The following is a 24,970-nucleotide window of genomic DNA, read 5'->3' as shown; positions in this document are numbered from 1 at the left end:
GCACAAACCAAATGTCCGAAAGTATGCTTTTTGACAAGAAACATTCTTATTAAATTATTCTGATTGCTAGACATAATCTACAAGTTTTTTTTTTATTTTTTTTTTATTTTTTTTACAATGTTTTGCTCACACAAACTGGCACATTAGCTTCACTCCTCCCGCTCGGTAGATGGCGGTGTGTGTGGTAAATGCATCGCTAGCGCCACAACAACAGAAGAAGAGCATCCTCAACCAAAACAAATCGCCGTGTGACGTGGCTGATCGCACAAGACCTAGCAAGAAACGAGAAAATCAAGAATATCACGAAATCTGGAATTAACATAGGTTTGTAGCGGCAATAGCTGATCCAAATCAAGTTGCTCTAGTTGTCTAAACACCTTACTTGACGTGTTTCAAGGGGATAACGGCACAAAAGGAATGGGCTAACAACAGTAACGTTAGCGTAGCAAAGTTGAAAGAAGCTAGCTAGATAAGGAGAAAGTACAAGGTCTATCCATAGATTTCTACTAATGTCATGATGGAGGTCGTTTTAGAAGTTACGTTGCCTACAGACGGGGGACGGGGACGGGGACGGATGTGGGACGGTCTGAGTTGTTATGACGACTCTCTAATCCGTAATCTAGATTGACATAATTTAATCTGTACAAAACAAAACAACAGACATAGTACAGTATGTTGCCCGCTCTGTATTGCATGTACTGAGCTCTTGGTTTCAGCCAGTGGCTAAGCTACACCCTCCCCATCTTGCTTTGATGGAATATCATTTTTTTAAGACCATCAAAAGACCCCTCTCAACTGTTATTGTGTGTAACATCCAGTTGTCGTGTCTTTCATCCAACCATCACAGGCATGTGTTAAGATGTCGGACAGTGAAGCCCCCAGTGATGCTGCTGGGAGTTCCGAGGTGGCAGAGATGGAGGCGGTTACGCCCGTCCCTCAGCTACCCGTCCCCCCCCCTGTGACCCCAGACAGCCCCCCTGTGACCCCAGACAGCCCTCCACCGACACCAGAAGAAGACAACGCCACAGTCAACTCCACGGATGTGGCGCCGACCAGGAAGACTAGGAGGAGACCCGAGGCCAGGCCTTCTATTGAGGACCAAGAGACCCGGGAGGAACCCAGAGCAGAGGAGGAGCCGGTCAAGGTGGGGCATGATGGTGTCTCTCTGGAACTTCTCTGATGGCTGCTAGGAACTATAGAACAACTGTCAGTGACCAGCCCAGAACCAAAATAAGGTTAGGGTTTATTGCCCTGGCCTTGATACAGTACATCATAAGGTCATGCTTTTAAAGCCCTTTGTTTTTGTTTACCCCCCTACCCTTCTCTCTCTCTCTCTCTCTCTCTCTCCCTCCCTCTCCCTCCCAGGCCCCCAGTGAGTCGACGATGGCCCAGGGAGGATGGGGCTACTGGGGCAGCTGGGGGAAGTCTATCCTGTCTACGGCCACAGCCACTGTGGCTACTGTAGGTGAGGACGGCAAATTCACTAAAGGAAGGAATCAGCGCTTCCATTTCTGCATTTCTGTTCGTCTCTAAGGACCCGTTTACACTGTACATTAACATGCGACAGTGTCCTGTGGAAGTAATAGGATAGTAAATTAGTTTAGTAATAGTTTCTAAATTATAGCTGTTTTATTGTTGTCATTATTTCTCGTTAGAGTATTACTCAAAATGTGTCAGTCGTGGAAATGGCTCAAACTGCCTGTCTGATTGGTCAGCATTTAGTTCAGAAACGTTTCAAAGATGACAAAGTGGTCATCTGTGTTTTCCTTTGTTCCTACCAGGCCAGGGGATCACCCAGGCCATAGAGAAGGCTGAGACCTCGCTGGGCATCCCCAGCCCCACAGAGCTGTCTGCTGCCCAGGGGGAAGAGGAGGAGGCGGTGGGGGGGGACAAACTGGAGGGTAATCAATCAGTCAATCAATGACTCAATCACTCACTCACTCACTCACAGTCACTCAGTCTGTCTCATCTATAAACACACACATGAGTCATCGGTCTGGGTTTAGCAGCTGCCACGCTAAGCCCCTGTAATGTTTTATTTTGAATTTGTTGTGGAGATGAAGAATGAGTCACTGGTGTTGTGTAACACGGTTGACAATGCAACCCTTTTATTTTTTCTATTCTGAGGACAGTTGAGTGCACAGAGACATAGATACAGTAGAAGTGCTTGCTGTTGTTGTTGAGGATGTGTCTTCAGTGCGCTGTGTTTGTGCCCTCCAGGTGAAGGCAGGGCCATTGAGACTGATGGAGGGGAGGGAGACGGAGGGTCAGCCGTGGGCAGCGCCATAGGAATGCTCTCCTCCTTCTCCAGTGTTTTTCAGAGCACTGTAAGGACCTATGACAATATGTTCTTGTGTTTATTGAGTCTCTGAATGGGAGTTTCCTCCCCAGAGGACTGTCAAGTCCTTTTCTTTTCTTCTCTTGTCCTCCTTTCCTCTCCTCTTCTCTTCTCTTCTCTTCTCTTCTCTTCTCTTCTCTTCTCTTCTCTTCTCTTCTCTTCTCTTCTCTTCTCTTCTAAGCACTTGAGTGTACCATCCCCCTGCATGTCTGCTGAAGAGCGACCATGGGTAACAGCTGATAGACGTGTCTCTGTTCCAGGGGAAGACAGTGCTGACAGGAGGTCTGGATGCTCTGGAGTTCATAGGGAAGAAGACCATGGACGTGATCGCAGAGGGGGACCCCGGCTTCAAGAAGACCAAGGGTCTCATGATCCGGACCTCCACCCTGTCTCAGGTCCGTCAGTAGAGAAGAAGAGAAGCCTCCAATCCTCTTGTCGTGTTGAACGGAAATCGAATGGATTTCAACTGAACTTGTTTCAGCACTTTGTCATTGGTGGTACCGATTCCGGGTACTGAACTTTGAGTGTCGGCCCGATGCAGAGTACTGATCCGCTAAAAATATATATATATATATTTTTTTAAATATAAATGTGAAACGCTACTGCCAATAATTCCAGACCACCATGACATCATATCAGTAAATAGCATTCCCTATCTCTGATTCCCGAGCCAGCATTTTAAGTCAATATCGGCCCTAGACCGATGATCAATATTGGATCAGTGCAATTTATTTCAGATATCTTGAGAGCCATAGATTGCATTGACACAGTACAGCAGCTGTCAATGTTGAGTGTATGCAACAGTCTCTACAGCCCTAGTTTGACTCAGGCCTGTCAGTGTTTTTTGGGAGAGGAAGTTATTCCAAGTTTGTTTTTCTTTTTCTGTGCTTGTGCGTACGTGTGTGTGTGCGCGTGTGTGTGTGTAGGTCTTGAGGGAAGCCAAGGAGAGAGAGGAGCAGCAGACAGCAGAGGAGGTCTCCTCAGACTCTGAGAAGAACAAGGCCCATTACGGGATGTTGTTTGATGAGTTCCAAGGCCTGTCCCACCTGGAGGCTCTGGAGATCCTCTCCCGGGAGAGCGAGTCAAAGGTAGGGCTGCTGAGCGATGCAACAACATCCCCACTGTTCATTCTCCATTCCATTCTGTTCTATTCTGTTCTATGCTGTTCTGTTCTGTTCTATTCCATTCTATTATATGCTGTTCTGGTCTGTTCTATTCTGGTATGTTCTGTTCTGGTCTGGTTTGTTCTAGTCTGTTCTGTTCTGTTGTAGTCTGTTCCATTCTATTTTATTCAGCTATGTATCTCTTGTAGCAGAGCAATTGATGTTGTGTTGGCATATTATTAGATGAGAACATCTCTGCTCCCTGTTTCAAGTCCTCCGCGTTCCCTGTGGTTATGTGGGTCACATCTGTGGCTCTGTACTGTAAAGGTCTTTACCGGGGGAGGCTGGTGGAGGTAGAAATCAGAGGGCGGGCTCACGTGTGTTTGATAACGTCCCTCATTCGTCTCCATGCATTACAATGAGCCCGTCCTCCAATTTCTACCTCCACCAGCCTCCCTTGGGCTTTACACACTACAGGGCCGACCCGAACCGTACTGTGCTGGCTCTGATGTTTCCTTTTCACGTGGGCTTTTACAGCAACCATGGCGGAAGCCTAACAGAGCCAGCCCAGCCCAGCCCAGCTCGGCCCTGTAGCATGAGCATAAGCTGAGCTTCTGTCTTCAGGGTGTATATCATTGTTGTTATTCCTTTCTCTTTTTTCATTCTTTTTGTAGATTTCCATTTTGTTCTTCCCCCTGCTTTTATTTTGTGTAAATATTGTGAGATTTTTTTGATTTTTTTTATCCCCAAGTACCTTCAAGGGACTCCGGTCTCAAACCTCCCCTCGTATCGATCCAGCTTGGATGCGTACGCCAAAGCTCAGCTTGGTTCAGCTCTGTGGTGTGAACAGGGTACTAGTGGCATTGTGCTCTCCCGTGTGTGTTCCAGGTGAGGTCGGTCCTGACCACCCTGTCAGGCGAGGAGCGGGCCCAGCTGAGAGAGGACCTGGAGCTCATCAAGGAGCCCTTCTCTCTGGTGGAGTTTGACGACGACGAAGGGGATGAGAGGAAAGGTACGGCTCCCCTGTGACAGGACTCAACACTGTCACACATGGTAGCATTGCTGTCACAACGGTACTGCTGAAGAGTTACATTCAGAGACCGGTCTGAAGGGAGGGGTGGAGGGGTGGAGGGAGGAGGGCGGAAGGGTGGAGGAGAGGTGGGAAGAGGAGGGAGGGACAGAGGGAGGAGAGGATGAAGGGAGGGTGGAGAGGATGAAGGGAGGGTGGAGGAGAGGTGGGAAGAGGAGGGAGGGACAGAGGGAGGAGAGGATGAAGGGAGGGTGGAGGAGAGGTGGGACGAGGAGGGAGGGACAGAGGGAGGAGAGGATGAAGGGAGGGCGGAGGAGCTTGTTTACGATGGAGATACAGTACCAGTCAAAAGCTTGGACACACCTTCTCATTCAATGGTTTTTCTTTATTTTTTATTATTTTCTACATTGTAGATTAATATTGAAGACATCAAAACTATGAAGGAACACATATGGAATTATGTAATAAACAGTTTATCTGTCAGATACATAGAATACAGTCGTAGATGATGCCAATGAAATGCTTAGGCCAAGGTAGCTCCTCAACAATGCACGCAACGATACACACACACACACACACATACACACGTACACACATGTACACACCCACACACACTCTACTTGCAATTCCATATAGGACTACAGGACGGTGGTGTGTTGAGAGGATCCCCAGTGTTCAGCCGTCCTTCCATGCAGAGCTAGTCTTCTTCTACTCTGGGTCTCACACTGAGATTCCTTTCTCTCAAAAATTATCCCCACAGCACACGTCCCTTATCCACAGAGGCATATCCAGGGAAGTCTGCAAGTAGGACTATTGATGTTTTTTTGGACATAGCGTGACAGCGAGGTGTGATCAATGAAACCGCTTGGTGCTTGGGCAGATGCCGTCAGAAACTGAGCTTCCTCCAAGGCCTGGACAAACATCCAAAACAAATACAAAGAGTTAAACAAACCAGAATATGTATATTTTAGATTCTTCAAAGTAGCCACCTTTTGCTTTGATGACAGCTTTGCACACTCTTGGCAAGTTTCTGTCCAAACTTTTGACTGGTACTGTACATGGAGATATATCAATGGCACGCTGACGTTGTCTTCTACAGAAGTAGGGTTTGTTTCGGAAAAGGCTTACGGTATGTTTCCATTTTATGGAGATAGAAAAGAAAGTGACACATCTGAGTTGTTGTTGTTCATTTTACGTTTTTTCAGATGAAGACGGTTCCGAGTTTCTGAGGGATTTAACCCAGGCTCTGGCCGGACTACACGTGTCCACAACTGCAGACAAACTTGGCAAGGTAGGGATGGGGAGGCTGGTGGAGGTAGAAATCGGAGGACTGGTATCAAACAGCCCGTCCTCCGATGACTACCTCCACCAGCCTCCACTGTTGTTCAGTACATATCATTTCTCTGTTGACTGAAGTTCATGTCAGTGATGTTGTGTCTGGCGCCACCACATGGAGAGTGTTGGTATGATGATGATGATGCTGTAAAAAGAGATGATTATGATGCTAACTATGATACAGTGTCATTATAATCTACTGTCATAAGGTAAAGCTAACAAATAAACAAAGGTTAATGATGAAGTAGGGGCCAGTGGGCTAATGAGTGATGTCATTCCCTACCAGGCCAATCAGAGTGCATGTGAGCAGATTGCTGTGATGACCACGCCTGCGAAGGAGGAAAAGGAAGTAGGAGAAGAAGAAGAAGAAGGGAAGGAACAGGAAGTGGCTAAACGATACACAGTGGAGGTATGAATACAGTACGTTAACATTCAGACTAACAGAAGATCATCATAGATTGGAATCCAAATCACCCAACATCAACATCAACAATAACAACAACAACAACATCAGCACCAGGGGAGGCTGGTGGAGGTAGAAATCGGAGGACAGGCTCATTGTAATGCATGGAATGAGGAATGGTATCCACTCGTCTCAGAACTGATGTTGTTGTTGTTGTTGTTGTCCTCAGGACGTCCACTCGTCGGCCATCAGGAGCCTGGCAGAGCTGACTGCCCGGTCCATAGAGCAGTTCCACAAAGTGGCAGAGATGATCCTATTCTCTACCAGCCTGGAGGTGACCAGCCTGGAGCAGGCCAAAGTCCTTTCACAGTAAGTCCCCACACACCCATACGTGTGTGTGTGTGTGTGTGTGTGTGTGTGTGTGAGTGTGTGAGTGTGTGAGTGTGTGAGTGTGAGTGTGTGAGTGAGTGTGTGAGTGAGTGTGTGTGTGAGTGTGAGTGTGTGTGTGTGTGTGTGTGTGTGTGTGTGTGCGGAGCAGGCCAGAGTCCTCTCACAGTGAGTCTCCGCAGACCATACGAGAGGTGTGTGTTGGCGTGTGCGTTTGCGTGTGCGATATATGGTCCTAATGATCTAAATCCATCATTTCATCATCAGCTCTAACTCCACATTGTTTTCTTCCTCGCAGAATAACCATTGTTTTGTGTAAAGAGATTTCACTACTATCCAAGAAGTTCACCTCCTGTTTAACCACAATAGGGGTAAGACAGCAATCGCTACCGTATATATATACACACACACACACACACACATACACACTCACTGAGCACTTTATTAGGAACACTATACTAATACTGGGTAGGGCCTCCCTTTGCCCTCAAAACAGCCTCAGTTCTTTGTGGCACTGATTCCACAAGATGTTGGAAACATTCCTTTGAGATTCTGGTCCATGATGACATGATTGCATCATGCAATTCCTGCAGATTTTTCAGGTGCACTTTCAAGCTGTGAATCTCCCGTTCTACCACATCCCAAAGGTGTTCTATTAGATTCAGATCTGGTGACTGGGAAGGCCTCTGAAGAACACTGAACTCATTGTCATGTTCATGAAACCAGTTTGAGACGACTTTTGCTTTGTGACATGGCGCATTATCATGCTGGAAGTAGCCATTAGAAGATGGGTAAATTGTGGCCATGAAGGGATGCACATGGTCAACAACAATACTCAAATAAGCTGTGGCATTCAAGCGATGATTGATTGGTATTTACGGGCCCAAAGTGTGCTGAATACAGTAAACAGTCCTTGCACCCACACTAAGCTTCAGATATTAGTATTCAAGGTCTTCACGGTACCTCTTTTCATTATAAAACTTATTTGTGCTGCTTTGGGATGAATGACATTGATAAAGTATCTCATGAGTTTCACAAAGTAATCAGCCTTATAGACTGTCTGGCCACCTGATACAAGCCAGTCTGTGATGATGATAAATTGATGCAATGTTTATTTCTGACATCATTTTAATGGAGATGTCTGAATGTAATTAATTCCCCGTAGAGAGTGGTGTGATGAATCTTATTAGGTGTAGAGGAGATTTGGTTCACCTTGATTTAGAGACTAATAAGACTGAATCTTTTTTTGTTTTTCAGTCAAATGAAAAGGCAGATGTCCTCAACCCGCTCATAACGGGAGTGTTTCTGGAGGTTTGTACCAAACTTTTACTGTGAAGCAGCTGTGTGTCAGGTCGTCACTGATTGGTGGATTAAGTCTGCAAGCTCCAACGAATTGACAACATGCACGATACATGTCCACCTGTCTATGCTTGTGTGTGATTCTTTATATGTGTGTGTACGTGATTTGCTCTCACTCACTCTCTCTCTCACACACACTCTCTCTCTCACACACTCTCTCTCTCACACACTCTCTCTCACTCTCTCTCTCTCTCTCTCTCTCACACACACACACACTCTCTCTGTGTGTGGCGTAACGGTATATAGTAACCAACAAAATCGTATGCATTCACAGATGTATAATCTGATCTCCTCCTTCCCCTCTTCAGGCTTCCAACAGTGCATCGTACATCCAGGATGCCTTCCAGCTGCTGATGCCCGTGTTAGAGGTCTCCTACATCCAGAGGAGTGCTGACTCTACCTAGCAACAGTGACCACTTCCCCTCTGTACTACAACTACGGGACTCTTCATAGCAGAGCATTGGATTGGACCAGGGGAGGCTGGTGGAGGAAGAAATCAGAGGACGGGCTCATTGTAATGCATGGAATGGAATGAGGAATGGTATCAAACACATGGAATGGAATAAGGAATAGTATCAACCACATGTGTTTGATACTATTCCTTATTCCATTCCATGCGTTACAATGAACTGGTCCTGGATTTCTCCCTCCACCAGCCTCCCCTGGATGGGACGTTTCATTGCTGTTTTAAAATACTGCCTCCTCTATTTTATTCTATTCATTTTTAGTTCAAGCCCCAACTGGCTTTCACACCTGGAAGGATGTGTACTTTTGATGAACAGTGTTTGCTTGTTGGGTATTGCAGTGCTATTGTCCTATAGCGCAGTAGATAGACACATTGAATTACAGTATTTGGGAAGTTAAGACATGGCTGGACAGTCGAATTACAATGTATTGCTTATCTAAATACTGTGCTTATGTACGGATTTACATTTTCACATTTCTGAATTTGGGCCTGTCCATGGTTTCTAACTGTCTCTTACCATCACCATGATTCAATTAATTTTTCCTCACACAAAAACTTCAGGATAAACCAAGTATTTCAGGTCTCTGTTGCAGATGGCTGTGATGTTGCTTTATCTGTATTAAAAGGTAAACTTGTACTCTTAAAGCAAATTCCACTACTATTGCTATATTTAGCAGGTATTTAAATTATATGTCAAACAATTGTATTGTAGTTAGTTATGTGAAGTGATCAGGTTGTCCTTGACCTTTTTGGAGCTACATAACTGTCAGGTATTTTATGCTTTTCAAATAAATGATGGTTTATTAAAAAAAAAAAAAAAAAAAAAAAAATAGAGATATTACATATTATTATTGCATACTACAATGGGAAGGTCAGCAGTCAAATCATGACAGGGCTCAACAAGTAATAGGCATACACTGGGGTCATCAACACAATTTAAATGACTATTATTTGGAGACAATATGTACAATTATTTTTAGAAATTAAATTCGATTTTCCTCAGCATGTGTGTGAAATGCGTCCTATCGCCTGGGCCAGAGAGGGATGTGCGGGCTTCATTATTCTGCGTACCGCTGTTTGACGGGAGGGGGCGCTACGCGTTTCTGTCACTACGCCTGCGTACATGTATATTTCTATGACTTCCGATACACCGAAGGAAACCAACAACGTTGACCAGCGTTAGCCAGGCTAACAGTAGCCCCGACACAACAAGATAATACAACGACGAATCAGGTAGCGAGCCACATACATGTTGTTTTCTGTGGTTCATGCGTTTCACTGCAAAATGATTGGATTTAGAAGGCTTAACCTTACCGATGTGAGCTGGCCAGTTATTTGGACCGTGTGTCGGTTTGCTAGCTAGCTTGCCACCTTACGCGTTAGCTAGCTGGCTCCATAGATAGGTAGCTTGCTTGCTAATAAGGGCTAATGAGAGCGAATGCTAACCGAGAGCGCTGACTTCCATCGGTGATGCGCTACTACCAGTACTAGGCTAACGGTGTTAGGCTGCTTGAGTTAGCAGGTGCCAGCTAACCAATGTATTGTTCCCCAATAACCTTCTTTGCTTATTGGTTATTGGCCGTTCTTCATGACTTCACGTAGCAGCTAACTATGGCTAACCACAATGCATTAAAAATAATAAATGCTCATACATTAGTTACCTGCGTGGTTTTGTTTTCGCTTGATGGTCATTGACTAAACCCTGGCTGGAGCCAGTAAATCAGCCACCCCTGGTTGCCTGGCATGTGAAGCTGTCTCTTGACTAGCATTGTGGTGCTAGTGGTGGTAGCTACAAGCACCCCCAGGTTTTGATTTAGGCGCCTAGTTCCATGTGTTTATGTCCAGCCATCTACTGTAGTTACCGCACAAAGTTTGCACTGTAATGCATTAACAGAAGCCATGATGATGAATGAGCTAACATCAAACCCCTTCTTGTCCCCCGTTATAGAGTCTATTTCTTCATCGGACAGCTCCCTAAAAAGTGCTGCAGAATTGTCGGGGTTTTCAGTCCTTTCCTCAACCTGCCAAAATGCCAGCCGCACTTGCAGATAGCAGTCAGATTATCTGTGAGGTCTGGGCGAGCAATGTGGAGGAGGAGATGAGGAAGATCCGACAGATTATTCAAGGCTACAACTTCATTGCCATGGTAAACTGTCCCTAGTGATATGCTTTTGAAAAAAAGTGATCTGTCCTCATGATTGTCAGCAATGGTAGTCTCCTCTGTGAAGGCTTTTGAATGCTTTTGAATCTCTCTGAATGTGTCTGTCTTGTCCTTGTTCCATCAGGATACAGAATTTCCCGGTGTGGTGGTTCGTCCCATAGGCGAGTTCCGGAGCACGGTAGACTACCAGTACCAGCTCCTGAGGTGCAACGTTGACCTCCTTAAGATCATCCAGCTGGGGCTCTCGTTCATGAACGAGGACGGAGACTATCCTCAGGGAACCACGACGTGGCAGTTTAACTTCAAATTCAACCTAACGTAGGTGCTGCTTCACATCCTTAGAGAGGCATTTAAAGAATGACAGTTCATACTTGTTTTAGTCCCACCGATTGCGGTCAAGGTGTCTCCTCTCGTCTGATGAGGAGACAATGTGTTGTAGTCCAGCTTCACACATCGTCATGGTTTTAAAAAAAAGTATATTTTGCTGACGGAAAAGAGGAATGTTTTAAACCGATGTTTGTTTGGCGTTCCCACAGAGAGGACATGTACTCCCAAGACTCGATAGACCTCCTACAGAACTCTGGCCTCCAGTTCAAGAAGCATGAAGAAGAGGGCATCGACACGCTCTACTTTGCAGAGCTTCTGATGACATCTGGTTTGGTGCTGTGTGAAAACGTCAAGTGGCTCTCATTTCACAGGTAAGAGTGTGTGGAGATGTTTACCAGTCTCTCTGAACAGCCCTGGGGGGGGGCAAATACACTTGGCAGACACTTTCACATGCATAAGATACGCTTGATTTAGTTTGCCTGGTACAGTGAGAGACCCACGGAGGAGCAAAGTGCAGACTTCAAACTGAATCGAACACATCTTAACTACTTTCACATATTTTGACGTATTCAACCCAGGTCTGCTTTTTTCACAGTGATCTTAGTTCCCAGTATGTCTGTCTGCCCGCCCTCTCTCCACACCTCCACTACTTCTGCTCTCTGCATTTTCTCGTTGACCCAGCTCTGTGTCCCAGTTGTGAGTTAGAGAAGTCAGTGTGTTGATGAATCTCCGTGCTGTGCTTGTCTGTTGCAGTGGGTATGACTTTGGCTACCTGGTGAAGCTCCTAACAGACACCCGGCTCCCAGAGGAGGAACATGAGTTCTTCCAGATTCTCAACCTCTTCTTCCCTGCCATCTACGATGTCAAATACCTGATGAAGAGCTGCAAGAACTTAAAGGTAAAGGCACAGTTGCTCTGTGTGGCAGTCGAATGGATGTTATGTCATTTGTCTCAAGTGTTTTCAAAACCAAAGTTGGGACGCTGTTGTGGACTGACAAACAGGTGGTCTTCGCTTAGGTGTGCTCGTTCCTTGTTTACAAGAGAAAAGAAGTGACTGACATTTGTGTGTGTGTGTGTGTGTGTCCGTCTGTCCAGGGGGGGCTCCAGGAGGTGGCTGATCAGTTGGAGTTGAAGAGGATCGGAAGGCAGCACCAGGCTGGGTCGGATTCGCTGCTCACAGGGATGGCCTTCTTTAGGATGAAAGAGGTACGTACCTCCAGAGGAGTCACACACGGTCTACGGTCCGGTGCTCTACCCTCCTCCCCAGGGGTGCACTCTTCCTCTCCCCCTCACGGATTTAAAAGGAATGCGTAAAGTGTGGTGGAAAACTCTCTCAAGCCATGCTTGTGTGACGGGCGGGGTTCGAACCTGGGTCTCTCACATGGAAGACCCAAGCGCCTACCATTAGGCCAAGAGGACATCCTCAAGGTCCAAGGGTGGCACTTGACTTTACATGTCTGAGGCAGGGCTACCTCATCAGGAGAGCCTGATTCCAAATCACCTCCGCTACACTTGAACCAATCCAGTGCTTTCAGGGGAAGTGAACGAGTGTACACTTTTAACCACAGGGTCCGGGATCAACCCCTTTATCTTGAATTCACACTGAAGACACACACTCTGTTTCACTGTACACTGAAGCTACGGTCGGTTTCACCATTGTTTCACCTCACTGATTCAGTCAGGCTGAGCCTCCATTGAAACCTTGAACTGTAATGAGGTTCACAATACAAAACGAGTCTGACAATCTTCTGACTTAATCCAAAGCTCTGCCTTTGGCCGCATTGGCTTTCCAACAGTTAAACTCTAATGTCCTGATTGGTTGGCTGACTGGTTACTTTCTAACGTTGCCAGATGAAATCAGTGAGGTGATTTGGAGCGTTGCTTTGGCTGCAACCCCGATCCCCAGAGCTCAGGGTCTCTGTAACCCACACTGGTTGGGTACAAGGATCTTTGCAAACAAATTGAATATGATCAAGAACCTGTCCTGTCAATCATTATCTAAGCACTGTCTCCTTTTCCTTTTTTTTTTTTCTTCTTCTTTTTCTCCCCTCAGCTTTTCTTTGAAGACAACATCGACGACGCCAAGTATTGTGGGCGGTTGTACGGCCTGGGCTCCGGGTCGACCCAGAACCAGAACGGCATCTCCAGCTCCTCCCAGGAAGAAACCAACAACAAGCACTGACCAGCGCAAGGCCTTCAAGTGGGAACACGCACTTGTTTTAACCATCCAGCAGATGTCACTATTTCCCCCCCCCCTTCTACTTCACGGAGGGAAAACAAAACAGAGGAGATTAATTTCTAAGATCCCCCAACTCACCAGCTGCAAATGGACATTGGTCATCTACGACTATCTCTCCCCCCCCTCCCGAACCCCATTTTTTGTTCTGTCATAGTTGATTTTACTGCGTATTGATTGACACCATTCAAATTCCCTATTGTACCACTATTAAGCCTTTCTAGCGGCCCATTTATTAGTGACCAGACTTCAAAACCCTTTTATCTTTGTTTTACAGAATTGCAGTTAATAATATCCTTTTTTTTTCTCTTTTTTTTTTTTGATATATAAAAGCATGGGACCAGCTCTTGTGGTATTGTACTGCTAATGAGAAGCTTAGCATTTTGAAGTGCTCTACAGCAATTCTCAGATTATATCTGCTTTTCTATTTCTTTTTCTCAAAAACAAAATGTCACTAGACCCCCCCCTCAACTGTAGCTCATGCATCGGTAGGTATCGATTGTTCTTCCCCCCCCCCTTCATCACCAGGTCATTGTTGGATACATGCTTGTAGGGATTGTACAATTTTAAATTATGCTGGAAAGGTATGTAAATTAAAATGTAAAATTTCAATGAAGACAGTATGTTTTAGCATTATTCCTCTGAGGACGGAGGCTTTTAGATGGGTTACCAGGCTGGTCTGTGAGGAGGACTGTATTACGGGGGGGCGGGGGGCAACACGCTGCAGTTCTGTGTAACATTTTTGCTTTTAATTTGTTCACCGCCAAGTTTAAACAGATGTTTGTGGTTGATATTGTTTTTACAACATACATTGTTTGAAACAGTTGTATATTAAAACATTTTCTATTTTCAATGTGAAAGTTTTTAGTAATTTTATCATGTCTTGTCTTGGGCATGCTCACACAACTTGTCTTTCGTCAAAGAAATGCACTTGACAAACCTTTTATAATAAAAAGTGTGGATGTTTTTTTGGGATCGTAAACACACATTTTACACGGCCTTTGCAGCAATAAGCAAGGTTACAAGATAATTTACACTCCTTCGTGACATCCTGAATCTGTTAAACACAGCAAATCTTCTCAGGGAGCTTTGGGTGACAATGACAGAGTATTTCAGGGGAGGCTAATGGAGGCAGAAGGAGAGGCTTGTTGTGATGCATGGAACGGAATCAGGAATGGAATTCCGTTCCATGCATCACAATGAGCCTCCCCCTGTAGGATTCATGCAACTCTAATCTGCCCCTCTGAAGACTACTAAATAGTAATAATAAGCTTTTATTTATATAGCACCTTTCAAACATAAGAATGCAGCTCAAAGTGCTGTACAATACTGTGCAAAAGAAAGAAAAAGAACAGATAAACAGATAAAAAAGGAAAATGTGAACAACCAAAACATCAGCAAAGTGCTGTACAATACGGTGCATAAATCCATAACCCATCCATCACTTGCGTCTACCCCCCCCACGTTCACAGACCTGAGGCTGTTGGTGTCTACCCCCCCCACGTTCACAGACCTGAGGCTGTTGGTGTCTACCCCCCCCACATTCACAGACCTGAGGCAGTTGGTGTCTACCCCCCCCCACGTTCACAGACCTGAGGCAGTTGTGTCTACCCCCCCCCACGTTCACAGACCTGAGGCACTTGTGTCCACCCCCCACGTTCACAGACCTGAGGCAGTTGGTGTAAGCAATATGGTGGAAATCCCACCTGGTCAATCCCCAATCAACTACCACATTGCTTACACCCATCCAATCCTGTGAGATCTACACAAGTGCGGGTGGAGGTTTGGTTTGGGGCCCAGCGGTGGTTTCCTCCCGTACACTGCCTGAGGTAGTAGAGTTATACCCAGAGACAAGGACCCAGAGCAGGGTTAGGTGTGTGTGTGTGTGTGTCTGACCTGCGGCCTGATTTTCTGCCCCTCTACCAGAAGTGTGCACTTGTTCGCTGGAGTGAGGGAACGTCCCCCCCCAGCCTGAGGGAACGTCCCCCCCCTAACCTATCCTTCACCCAGTACAACGCCATACATGCATGAGGGGGCGTGAACCAGTCCACAGTGCAGAGAAAGGGAATAGAACTGCAGTCCAGACACACCTTTCCTCAACCCTACTCCTCCATGCATTGTCCATACCAGGGGAGGCTGGCGGAGGTAGAAATCGGAGGACAGGCTCATTGTAATGTAAGGAACGGACTCAAACACCATTCCTCATTCCATCCCATGCATTGGAAATGAGCCCGTCCTCCGATTTCTACCTCCGCCAGCCTCCCCTGGTACACAGCGTTGCGTACCATCGTGAGTGTGTTATGAGGTTCTGTACAGCTCCATTTCTCAGACAGAGTACCGGATAAAACCACCTCTTAATGCTTAATGAGTCAGGTTTCACTCCAGCTGACAAGAACAACAGTGCTCTTGATGAATCACTCGATGAAGCAAGAGTGTGGAATTTCCCGTAAGCTGTAGAATCTACTCTGTATGACTCAGAAACACCTAACAAAATAACCCGAGCCTCGTCAACAGCCTGAGAACACTTCAGAGAGATTCAACCCATCAGTGTTTGTAGCGAAATACGGTTTATTGCATATACAGACTTACAGTTTCAACTTGCCATTCTGGCTAAGTGCTTTTCTGGCTAAGTACTTTTTTTTTTTTTCTTTTTTTAAACAGAGAGAATTGAGAGAGAAGAAAAATTAGAAAAATAAACAAATTCTATCATACATCTTTAACCGTTAAGACTGGAACTGCTTGGAGGCTTTGCAGAGAGAGGAAGTAGTTCCATATTTGCGGATTAGAGCTTGGGCTTGTTCCCTCAGGGACTCTGGGACGACAGCAGCAGACATCTTGTTTAGGTACAGGAGGACCAGGCAGCACTCCATGACATCAGGGAAGGGGTATTTCTGAAATGGGGAAAGAAGAAAATATTTGAATGATTAAAAGATGTAAAGGGTAAAAATGAACTGTCAGCAGAAAAAATATACTATGGCTGAATTCCAAACCGGCCCCTACCCTCTAGCCACGCGTGTAGACCTGATAGATGTGATCAGTATGGTAATCGCTCCACCTTGCCCTCTGATAGACCACGTGGAATCTGCACCATATTGCTTATATCTATCCAATCCTTTCAGCTCTACAGAAGTGCATATGTTGTAGGGGCTAGGGGTTAGGGATCGACATGGGGTTCAGCAGTAGGAGGTAGGGACTAGGGTGCAGGAGGTAGGGACTAGGATGTAGGACGTACGGACTAGGGTGTAGGAGGCAGGGACTAGGGGCTAGAAGTGGGTCTTACTTTCACATGGTCCGGGATCCCAGCCAGCTCTTTGTGGTGCTCAGTAACCATGGCGATCAGGGAGGGGAGGGATTCTGGGTCAGGTCTGGGGAAACAAAGATCACACATGATGGCATCATACCTGCCAGACAGACAGGCAGAGACAGACATAGAGACAGACATACAGACAGACAGGCATACAGATAGACAGGCAGACAGGCAGAGACAGACAGACCACACATACCGTTGTCCTGCATCAGCAGACGCCTGGCTGTCTGGGGGTCTTGTGTCCTCCAGGGGGACGGGGGGTGCCTGGGTCTGCGTCTCCCCAGCCGAGGGCTCTGTCCCCTGGGCACGGCTGTGCTGGTGCACCATACAGGCCAGTCTCCGCTGGATCTCTGCGATGGCCCTCTGGGTGCTCTGGCAGGTGGCGTGGGGCTCTGACAGAAGGACCTGGCAGGCACTCACACACACTCCAACCTCCTCAACGCCATTCTCAGTGCTCACACACACTCCAGTCTGCTCAACGCCATTCTGACCGCTTCTTTCCTCATCTCCATTCTGGGTGTCAGTCACCGGGCGGGTCGACCCATTCAGTCTCTCAGTGTGGGGCTTTAGGCCGTTGGGGGTGAGGTCGGTCAGGTCTCCGGCCCCGGGCCTGGTCCTGGTCTTGGGGCTTTGGCTCCACCAGACGTGGTAGAGCTGCAGGTAACAGACAAAGGCCTCCAGGCTCTGAGCAGCAGCCATGGCCTTCTCATCTGTGGCCTCCAGCTGCTCCTGGTAGTGGGAGACAGAGGCAAGGCCTACCAGAGAAGGTGAGTGGATGGATGGATGGATGGATGGATGGATGGATGGATGGATGGATGGATGGATGGATGGGTGGGTGGGTGGATGGATGGAAAATGAATGAATACATTAATGAATGTTCATGTTTTGCCCCAATTGAAGCACATCCTCAATGAGATTATAAAACATGTTAGTAGAGAATGCATCATATAATACCGGATTATTATGCACACGAGCACACACACACACACACAAAATCTTTGATAACTGAAGTTAATGGGTTTGTTTGAGACACACAGATTCTGCTCAGATTATTGTAGCATCCGAGCATTATATAGATTTGCCATTCTATGAAGACCTGCACGGAACCTGTCTGTCTATCTTAAAGGGGCAGACCACTTTGTTTGATTGCCCCTTTAAACAAGAATAATGCTTTCATGTGGTAAAATGCAGTGGGATGTTTAAAACGTTGGGTGAATGTTGCATCGTCACCTTGAGGGAAGAGCACTCTACAGGTCTCTGACATCAGAGGGTAGTGACCCGCCCCACTTCCTCTGGCCACGCCCTGCAACAACTCCTCTAGCGCCGCCCCCCGGTCACCTAGCAACCAGCTCAACGTGCCCAGAGTCATATCCAGAGAAACTTGGGTCAGAAGCTGGAGGGAGGGAGAGAGAGAGAGAGGGAGATTACAATCGGTTCACTTCATACAAACACAACAAATAACAAAACACTGCAGTAGAACAGATAGAACAGATATTTCTAGTCCCAACTATCGAAAGATGGCCGAAAGATGGCCGCGGGTCGGCCCGACCAATTGAGTTGAATGGGATGTCCGTTCTATCTGTATGTATAGTAACTCACCTGTTTCATGGGGATGTTGGGTGTCGGCTGGGGGTTCTCGACAGCCTTCAGCTGTTGGTGAAGACCTCTGAGTTTCTCCAGGTCACTGGAGGAGACCCCAAACTCTTTCTCCCACACGGCCGCCAGTGTCCTCAGGAGGCCTTCCACTCCCGGACCCCGGCCCTGACAGGGATCAGACCTGGGGGGGGCGGTGGCTGCAGCCAGGAGGTCGTCCTCCTCTTTCTTCCAGGCAGCTGCAGAAACACACCAGGGGTGGGGCGCTTTAGTTGGGACCTTCTCCTCCTCCTCCTTCTTCTCCTCCTCCTCCTCTCCTTTCCGGGGGGCTGCAGTAGACCTGGGGTGGGTGGCAGCAGCCGGGACCCCCTCCTCCTCTCCTCCAGGGGGGGCTGTAGCAGCAGCAGTAGACCAGGGGTGGGTGGAGGAGCAGGCCCATGTCACCACGTCTGTCCCAGCCAAAGCCACCTCCAGCAGCTCCGTGGTGCAGAAGTGGAGCTGGTGAGCCTGGAGGAGAGTTGGGGAGAACACAGAGGAAGAGACTCAGTGTGTCTGTCTCTCTCTCTCTCTCTCTCTCTCTCACCAGTAGGCTGTCCAGTGTGTGTGTGTGTCTCTCTCACCAGTAGGCTGTCCTGTGAGTCGAGAGGCTGGTGTGTGTGTGTGTGTGTGTGTGTGTGTGTGTGTGTGTGTGTGTGTGTGTGTGTGTGTGTGTGTCTCACCAGTAGGCTGTCCTGTGAGCAGAGGAGCTGCTGTGTGTGTGTGTGTGTGTGTGTGTGTGTGTGTGTGTCTCTCTCACCAGTAGGCTGTCCTGTGAGTCGAGAGGCTGGTGTGTGTGTGTGTGTGTGTGTGTGTGTGTGTGTGTGTGTGTGTCTCACCAGTAGGCTGTCCTGTGAGCAGAGGAGCTGCTGTGTGTGTGTGTGTGTGTGTGTGTGTGTGTGTGTCTCTCTCACCAGTAGGCTGTCCTGTGAGTCGAGAGGCTGGTGTGTGTGTGTGTGTGTGTGTGTGTGTGTGTGTGTGTCTCACCAGTAGGCTGTCCTGTGAGCAGAGGAGCTGCTGTGTGTGTGTGTGTGTGTGTGTGTGTGCGTGTGTCTCACCAGTAGGCTGTCCTGTGAGCAGAGGAGCTGCTGTGCTGGCAGCCAGTCGTGAGCGCAGGCCAGGTCCTTGGCACAGCGGAGGGACAGGGCGTGTGACAGCTGGCTCTCCCCAGCCAGCCGGGCCAGCCGGGCGGCCGTCTGCAGGGACACCAGGTCGTTCTTCTTGGAGATGACTTTGGCGGCGTCGAAGCTGGAGCCCGCGGCGAGATAACTGAGAGAGAAACACACAGGAGACACTCAATGTCAGACACTCAGAGGGTGAGTTGTCATTGTGGGAGTCGTCGTTTTTTGTAGTGTTGTTTTTGAAGTCTTGTCGTTGTTAAATTGTCATTTTTGCGGTCTTGCTGTTTTTGCGGTCTGCTGCTGTTTGTAGTTCCGGTGCATGGCTTTGACGGCCATGAAGATGTTGGTATGCTACGACCGTACCTTGTGTTTTTAGTACATTTATACCATGTGACGCATCGCATCACAACCCCCGGGAAAACAGTAAATAATAGATGAAGTGAAGTGAATAAAAGTCGTTTGACCAGCCACGCCCACGTTGTTTGACCAGCCACGCCCACGGCGAGGCGACTGGGGGGTAAACAGACGAGGCACCGGGTTCAAATCTTCGACCCCTCGTTGTTGAAGTGGAGTATATTGATTTAGCTCAACAAGAGTTACGACTATTCCCCTGGCCTGGCCAAATAAAGATTAATTGAACTGAATAAAAAGGTCCAGGTGGTGTGTGGTGTGTGTGTGTGTGTGTGTGTGTGTGTGTTGTACCATTTAGCAGCGGTGGACAGGTGTCCGTCCTTCTCCAGAACCGCGGCCCAGGTCAGGTAGAGGTCCTTCAGGACCGGGTCATCAGGCTGTAGACGGGCTTTGGCCAGAGCGATGCCCTCCCTGAGAGAGAGAAAGAGAAAGAGAAAGAGAGAGAAAGAGAAAGGGAGAGAGAGAGAGAGAGAGAGAAAGGGAGAGACAGCATGACAGTCACATCACGGTCACACACAGGGCACTGACAGGATTAAATCATTACTCCGCTCAATCCAAAGGGAGTACAGAGGTGTGACTTGCAGGGTAAACTGAAGGGATTATTAAGAGACACAGTGTGTGTGTGTGTGTGTGTGTGTGTGTGCGTGTGTATGCGTGTCTGACCTGTAGAGCTGGTGTGACTTGAGCAGGTCGACAGCCTCGTAGATCTTGTTGATGGAGAGGAGGTGGGAGGCGGCCTTGAGGAACTGCTCCTGAAGACACAGCTGTTTGACGTAGGCCTCCACTGTCCTCACCCACACCTGGTAACCCGCTGGGAGAGGGGGGAGAGGAGGGGAGGGGGGGGGAGGAGGGGGGAGGAGAGGAGAGGAGGGGAGGGGAGAGGAGAGGAGGGGAGGGAGGGAGGAGGAGAGGAGAGCAGTTGAGGGGAGAGGATAGGAGGAGAGGGAGGGAGGAGGAGAGGAGAGGGAGGGAGGAGGAGAGGAGAGGGAGGGAGGAGAGGAGAAAAGTGTGTTTAAATTGAGACCCATGTCAAATGAATGTGGAACCTTTTTAGTTCCTCCTGAGCGGTGCTGCGGTACCAGTACTCACCCATGGGGGCGACGGAGAGCAGGTGTTCACTCAGCTCCCCTCTTTCGGTCGCCGTCTGCAGAGCTCCGGTGATGTCACCTGTCCACAGCCTCAGGTACACCACCGTGTCAAAGTGACCCGCCTCCACGTGGCCCTCCTCTGGGGAGAACACACACATTACATTCGGAACATCAGCCTCCCGTTTCCAAGACCTAGATTAAACCTAGTCCTAGAGAAGTGTGTAGGTGTGTGTTATAGAAGGTGTGTAGGTGTGTGTTATAGAAGGTTTGTAGGTGTGTGTTATAGAAGATGTGTAGGTGTGTGTTAGAGACGCATGTAGGTGTGTGTTAGGAGTGTGTATGTGTGTATGTGTGTATTAGAGCAGTGTGTAGGTGTGTGAGTGACAGGGGTGGTGTCCTCACCCTCCTCCTGGAGCATCCTGTAGAGGGCCTGTCGGTCGGCGAAGAGGCCCAGCTGGAGGTGCTCTCCCTGGCCGGGGACGCACTGGGGAGGGGGGGCTGGGGAGGCAGACACAGAGGCAGAGGTAGGTGTGTGTGAGAGAGAGAGAGAGAGAGAGAGAGAGAGAGAGAGAGAGAGAGAGAGAGAGGCAGAGGCGGTCATGTGTGTATGTTCGTGTGTGTGTATTTGTGTGTGCGATATGATCTTAATCCATCATCTCAGACACAGAAGAGAGAAAGAGAGAGACAGACACAAAGAGAGAGAGACAGAAAGAAAGGGAGAGAGAGAGAGAAAGAAAGGGAGAGAGAGAGAGAAAGAAAGGGAGAGAGAGAGAGAGAGAGAGAGAGAGAGAGAGAGAGAGAGAGAGAGAGAGAAAGAGAGAGAGAGAGAGAGAGAGAAATAAAGGGAGAGAGACAGAAATAAAGGGAGAGAGAGAGAGAGAGAAATAAAGGGAGAGAGAGAGAGAGAGAAATAAAGGGAGAGAGACAGAAATAAAGGGAGAGAGAGAGAGAGAGAAATAAAGGGAGAGAGAGAGAGAGAGAAATAAAGGGAGAGAGACAGAAATAAAGGGAGAGAGAGAGAGAGAGAATAAAGAGAGAGAGACAGAAATAAAGGGAGAGAGAGAGAGAGAGAAAGAGAGAGAGAGAGAGAGAGAAATAAAGGGAGAGAGACAGAAATAAAGGGAGAGAGAGAGAGAGAGAGAGAAGGAGCAGGGAGGTGTGGCTGACCATCAGAGTGTGTGACTGCGGCCAGCGTGAGGCAGTCCTGCTGGAGGTCTTCTCTGGGCCGGTGGTCCATGGACGTACTGAGGGGGAGCATGGAGCGAGGCTTCCTCTTCTTCATACCCACCTCTGGAGGGAGGGAACACACACACACACACACACACACATTATTTGATGAACAATGTTCTCTCAGCGTGTCAGGGGTTAATATTCCACTTCCAGGACGTACCAGGTTTGTCTCTTTTCATTTCTTTCTTCGCGGTGATGAAGGACTTCCCTCCGTTCTGGACTTTCTCTGCTGCTGGTCGGTCCATCTGAACGCTGGCCGGACAGGCTGGAACCATACCAACACAAATGGAACATCCTTCATACTCTCATCAGTGTAGATGAAGGAGAGGAGAGGAGGAGAGGAGACAAGGAGAGGAGACAGGGAGAGGAGAGGAGACAGGGAGAGGAGAGGAGACAGGGAGAGGAGACAAGGAGAGGAGACAGAAAGAGGAGACAGGGAGAGGAGACAGAAAGAGGAGACAAGGAGAGGAGAGGAGACAGGGAGAGGAGACAAGGAGAGGAGACAGGGAGAGGAGAGGAGACAGGGAGAGGAGAGGAGACAAGGAGAGGAGGCCATGCCAGTCTATTGGGACACAGCCTTTGTTACCTGTAAGTGAGGAGGAGGTACTGGTGGTCTCGCTCCCCTCCTCCTCTTCCTCCTCCTCCTCCCCTGCTGGGGCCGCCGCCCCTCCTTTCTCCTCCTCTCCGTTGTGAGACGGGGGCGGGCTCTCCTCCGTCCTCGCTTCTCCTTTCCCTGGTCCCTTCTTTTTCTTGGCCTTGGTCTTCATTTTGGCCTTCTGCACCGGTGTCTTTTTAACTGAGGAACAGAGTTATATACAGTACCAGTCAAAGGTTTGGACACACCTTCTCATTCAATGGTTTTCCTTTATTTTTTATTATTATTTTCTACATTGTAGATTAATATTGAAGACATCACAACTATGAAGGAACACATATGGAATTATGTAGTAAACAAAAAAGTGTTAAACAAACCAGAATATGTTTTATATTTTAGATTCTTCAAAGTAGCCACCTTTTGCTTTGATGACAGCTTTGCACACTCTTGGCAAGGTGTGTCCAAACTTTTGACTGGTACTGTACATCTGTGTTATGATCTATTTTCTAATTCCTTCCTAGACCTGCTTTAGATATTATTATGAATAATACAATATTGCTCAAATTGTGAGCACTACATAAATGAAAAAAAAAAAAACATAAATATATCTATATAAAATAAAACATTCAGCGTAGTTCTATATGCTAAGACAACACTGTCGGGTTTTGATGATGTCACTGTGTGTGTGTGTGTTCCGGCTGTTACTTTTGGGGGGCTTGGTGTGTTCCTGCTTGGACACGGCCCACTCCTGCACCGTGAAGTCATCGGCGCCGGTCCAGATCAGGTCAGGGTCCACAGGGGACCACTGCACACACAGCAGCCTGCCTCGGTGACCCCGGTAGTTACACACACCCTCCTCCTTCAACACGTCCCACACCTGGGGGGGCACACACACACACACACACACACACACACGCAACGTCAGACACCATTAACTACAGTCTACAACTATATGGAGGTGACCAGTAGAGGGCAGTAGTAGTAGTAGTAGTAGTAGTAGTAGTAGTAGTAATAATTCACCTTCTCATTCTCCACCTTTTCTAAATAAATAAATACGTTCAGCCCGGTCTGTAATATTGACTAGACCTGGTTTAAGACCTAAAGGTCTAGTAAACCAAGCAAGCCAAAATAACAGCACCATCGGCCAGTGTGTAACTCACTCACGACCCTGGTCTGGTACAGCCTTCCCTGGTACAGCCTTGCCTTCCCTCCCCTGGTACAGCTTTCCCTGGTACAGCCTTCCCTTCCCTGGTTCCCTGGTACAGCCTTCCCTGGTATAGCCTTCCCTCCCCTGGTACAGCCTCCCCTTCCCTGGTACAGCCTCCCCTTCCCTGGTGCAGCCTCCCCTTCCCTGGTACAGCCTTCCCTGGTACAGCCTTCCCTTCCCTGGTACAGCCGGTCCTGGTGCTCACCTGTGCGGTGCCGTCGTAGCAGACGGTGACCAGCCGGGCGTCGTGGTGAGGGCTCCACGCCAGGTTGGTGATCTTGGCCGTGTGACCCGCCAGACTCCTGTAGGCCTCCGTCATCACCACGGGACTCTCGGGAGGAGTCTCTGTCGTGTGGAGCGACAGGGAGGGGCCAGCGTTAGAACATACCATCTCCTCAAACACACAGGGGCGGTTCCCCCAGACATAGATTAAGCCAAATGCTCGACTAAAAAGCATCTTAAAAATGGAGATTCTGCATTAGAAGTGTGATTTAGTCCAGGACTAGGGTAAATGTACGTTCAGGAAACCGCCCCATGAACTGTCAAGTTTTCGCTGACACAGATTAAGATGACTTCCGAAACTAAAGAAAAGCACAGATTTGCAAATGGAGGCTCTCCATCGAAGGTATGATGTAATCCAGGACTGGGAGAGTCCCACCATCAGTTTGACACGACACTATTTCAATTGGAAAGACTAGTTCCATAGTGATAGGATATGATGTTACATTTACATTCATGGCATTTGGCAGACGCCTTTATCCAAAGCAACTTACAACAAACACATTTGTTTAAGTAAGTGAATCATCTATCCATCAGTCATCATGAGAAAGTAATCAATACTCGGACCAGGGGCCATTGGCAGTCACAATGCTAGAAGAAGGATTTAAAAAATATATATATATATATATATATATCTTTTATTAGCAGGATAGAAACGTGTACAGGGGGGTAGTGGGGGTGAAGAGGTCTTTAGGAGGGATGTAAGCACTCCTGGGTGTCATCGGTAAGGAAAAAAAGAAAGAAAGAAAGGTAAGGTCAAAGTGATGTCCAGGACTTGGAGAGTCCCTCCATCACTTTACACAACACATTTCCATTGGAAAGACTACAGTTCCATACTGACAGGACATGATGTAGGCGCTCCTGGGGGTCCTTACCGACGACAGTCCTGAGGTCGTGGACGTAGACCACGGCGTTGGCGGAGCCGGAGGCCAGCAGGTGGTGATGGTCGGGCTGGGAG

At 47.9% G+C, this 24,970-nt stretch overlaps 3 protein-coding genes across 3 annotated transcripts in view; 2 read left to right on the top strand and 1 right to left on the bottom strand.

Moving 5' to 3' along the window:
* Positions 1–82: 82 nt before the first annotated feature.
* On the top strand, positions 83–9,424 carry fam114a2 (family with sequence similarity 114 member A2). Its single transcript, XM_083688323.1, has 14 exons — positions 83–324; positions 848–1,144; positions 1,366–1,465; positions 1,782–1,901; positions 2,221–2,327; positions 2,599–2,733; positions 3,265–3,426; positions 4,330–4,453; positions 5,677–5,762; positions 6,093–6,215; positions 6,439–6,578; positions 6,895–6,967; positions 7,854–7,907; positions 8,264–9,424. The coding sequence occupies exons 2-14, from the start codon at positions 860–862 to the stop codon at positions 8,357–8,359; spliced, it is 1,605 nt and encodes a 534-aa protein (XP_083544449.1). The 5' UTR covers positions 83–324; positions 848–859; the 3' UTR covers positions 8,360–9,424.
* A 148-nt stretch (positions 9,425–9,572) lies between these two features.
* On the top strand, positions 9,573–14,089 carry cnot8 (CCR4-NOT transcription complex, subunit 8). Its single transcript, XM_083688639.1, has 7 exons — positions 9,573–9,654; positions 10,370–10,567; positions 10,707–10,900; positions 11,119–11,280; positions 11,663–11,807; positions 12,005–12,115; positions 12,963–14,089. The coding sequence occupies exons 2-7, from the start codon at positions 10,451–10,453 to the stop codon at positions 13,089–13,091; spliced, it is 858 nt and encodes a 285-aa protein (XP_083544765.1). The 5' UTR covers positions 9,573–9,654; positions 10,370–10,450; the 3' UTR covers positions 13,092–14,089.
* A 1,439-nt stretch (positions 14,090–15,528) lies between these two features.
* The window catches only part of gemin5 (gem (nuclear organelle) associated protein 5), a 17,886-nt gene continuing 8,444 nt past the window's right edge, over positions 15,529–24,970 (bottom strand). The window contains exons 13-28 of the mRNA XM_083664835.1: positions 24,888–24,970; positions 23,939–24,078; positions 23,232–23,403; positions 22,518–22,727; positions 22,092–22,196; positions 21,869–21,991; positions 21,104–21,199; positions 20,703–20,840; positions 20,277–20,424; positions 19,905–20,024; positions 19,140–19,350; positions 18,052–18,552; positions 17,683–17,845; positions 16,649–17,207; positions 16,426–16,510; positions 15,529–16,036 (exon numbers count right to left, since the gene is read on the bottom strand). The exon at positions 24,888–24,970 is cut by the window's right edge and continues 99 nt beyond it. Of these exons, the coding sequence (XP_083520961.1) occupies positions 15,869–16,036; positions 16,426–16,510; positions 16,649–17,207; positions 17,683–17,845; positions 18,052–18,552; positions 19,140–19,350; positions 19,905–20,024; positions 20,277–20,424; positions 20,703–20,840; positions 21,104–21,199; positions 21,869–21,991; positions 22,092–22,196; positions 22,518–22,727; positions 23,232–23,403; positions 23,939–24,078; positions 24,888–24,970 (3,022 nt within the window). The 3' untranslated portion in view covers positions 15,529–15,868. The remainder of the gene's footprint in view (positions 16,037–16,425; positions 16,511–16,648; positions 17,208–17,682; positions 17,846–18,051; positions 18,553–19,139; positions 19,351–19,904; positions 20,025–20,276; positions 20,425–20,702; positions 20,841–21,103; positions 21,200–21,868; positions 21,992–22,091; positions 22,197–22,517; positions 22,728–23,231; positions 23,404–23,938; positions 24,079–24,887) is intronic.

Source organism: Argentina silus (assembly GCF_951799395.1).
Source record: "Argentina silus genome assembly, chromosome: 2".
In the NCBI taxonomy this organism is placed as follows: domain Eukaryota; kingdom Metazoa; phylum Chordata; class Actinopteri; order Argentiniformes; family Argentinidae; genus Argentina; species Argentina silus.
Note: the sequence above shows the minus strand (reverse complement) of the source record. Positions and strands in the feature narration are given on the sequence as shown.

What these genes read in the sequence shown, in the direction of transcription:
- cnot8 (XM_083688639.1), top strand. Translation starts at nt 10,451, where the DNA reads ATGCCAGCCGCACTTGCAGATAGCAGTCAGATTATCTGTGAGGTCTGG. An exon ending in AAGTGGCTCTCATTTCACAG is followed by an intron (nt 11,281 to 11,662) that starts GTAAGAGTGTGT and finishes TGTCTGTTGCAG; the next exon opens with TGGGTATGACTTTGGCTACC. An exon ending in AGAGCTGCAAGAACTTAAAG is followed by an intron (nt 11,808 to 12,004) that starts GTAAAGGCACAG and finishes CCGTCTGTCCAG; the next exon opens with GGGGGGCTCCAGGAGGTGGC.
- fam114a2 (XM_083688323.1), top strand. Translation starts at nt 860, where the DNA reads ATGTCGGACAGTGAAGCCCCCAGTGATGCTGCTGGGAGTTCCGAGGTG. An exon ending in CTGCAGACAAACTTGGCAAG is followed by an intron (nt 5,763 to 6,092) that starts GTAGGGATGGGG and finishes ATTCCCTACCAG; the next exon opens with GCCAATCAGAGTGCATGTGA. An exon ending in CAGGCCAAAGTCCTTTCACA is followed by an intron (nt 6,579 to 6,894) that starts GTAAGTCCCCAC and finishes TCTTCCTCGCAG; the next exon opens with AATAACCATTGTTTTGTGTA.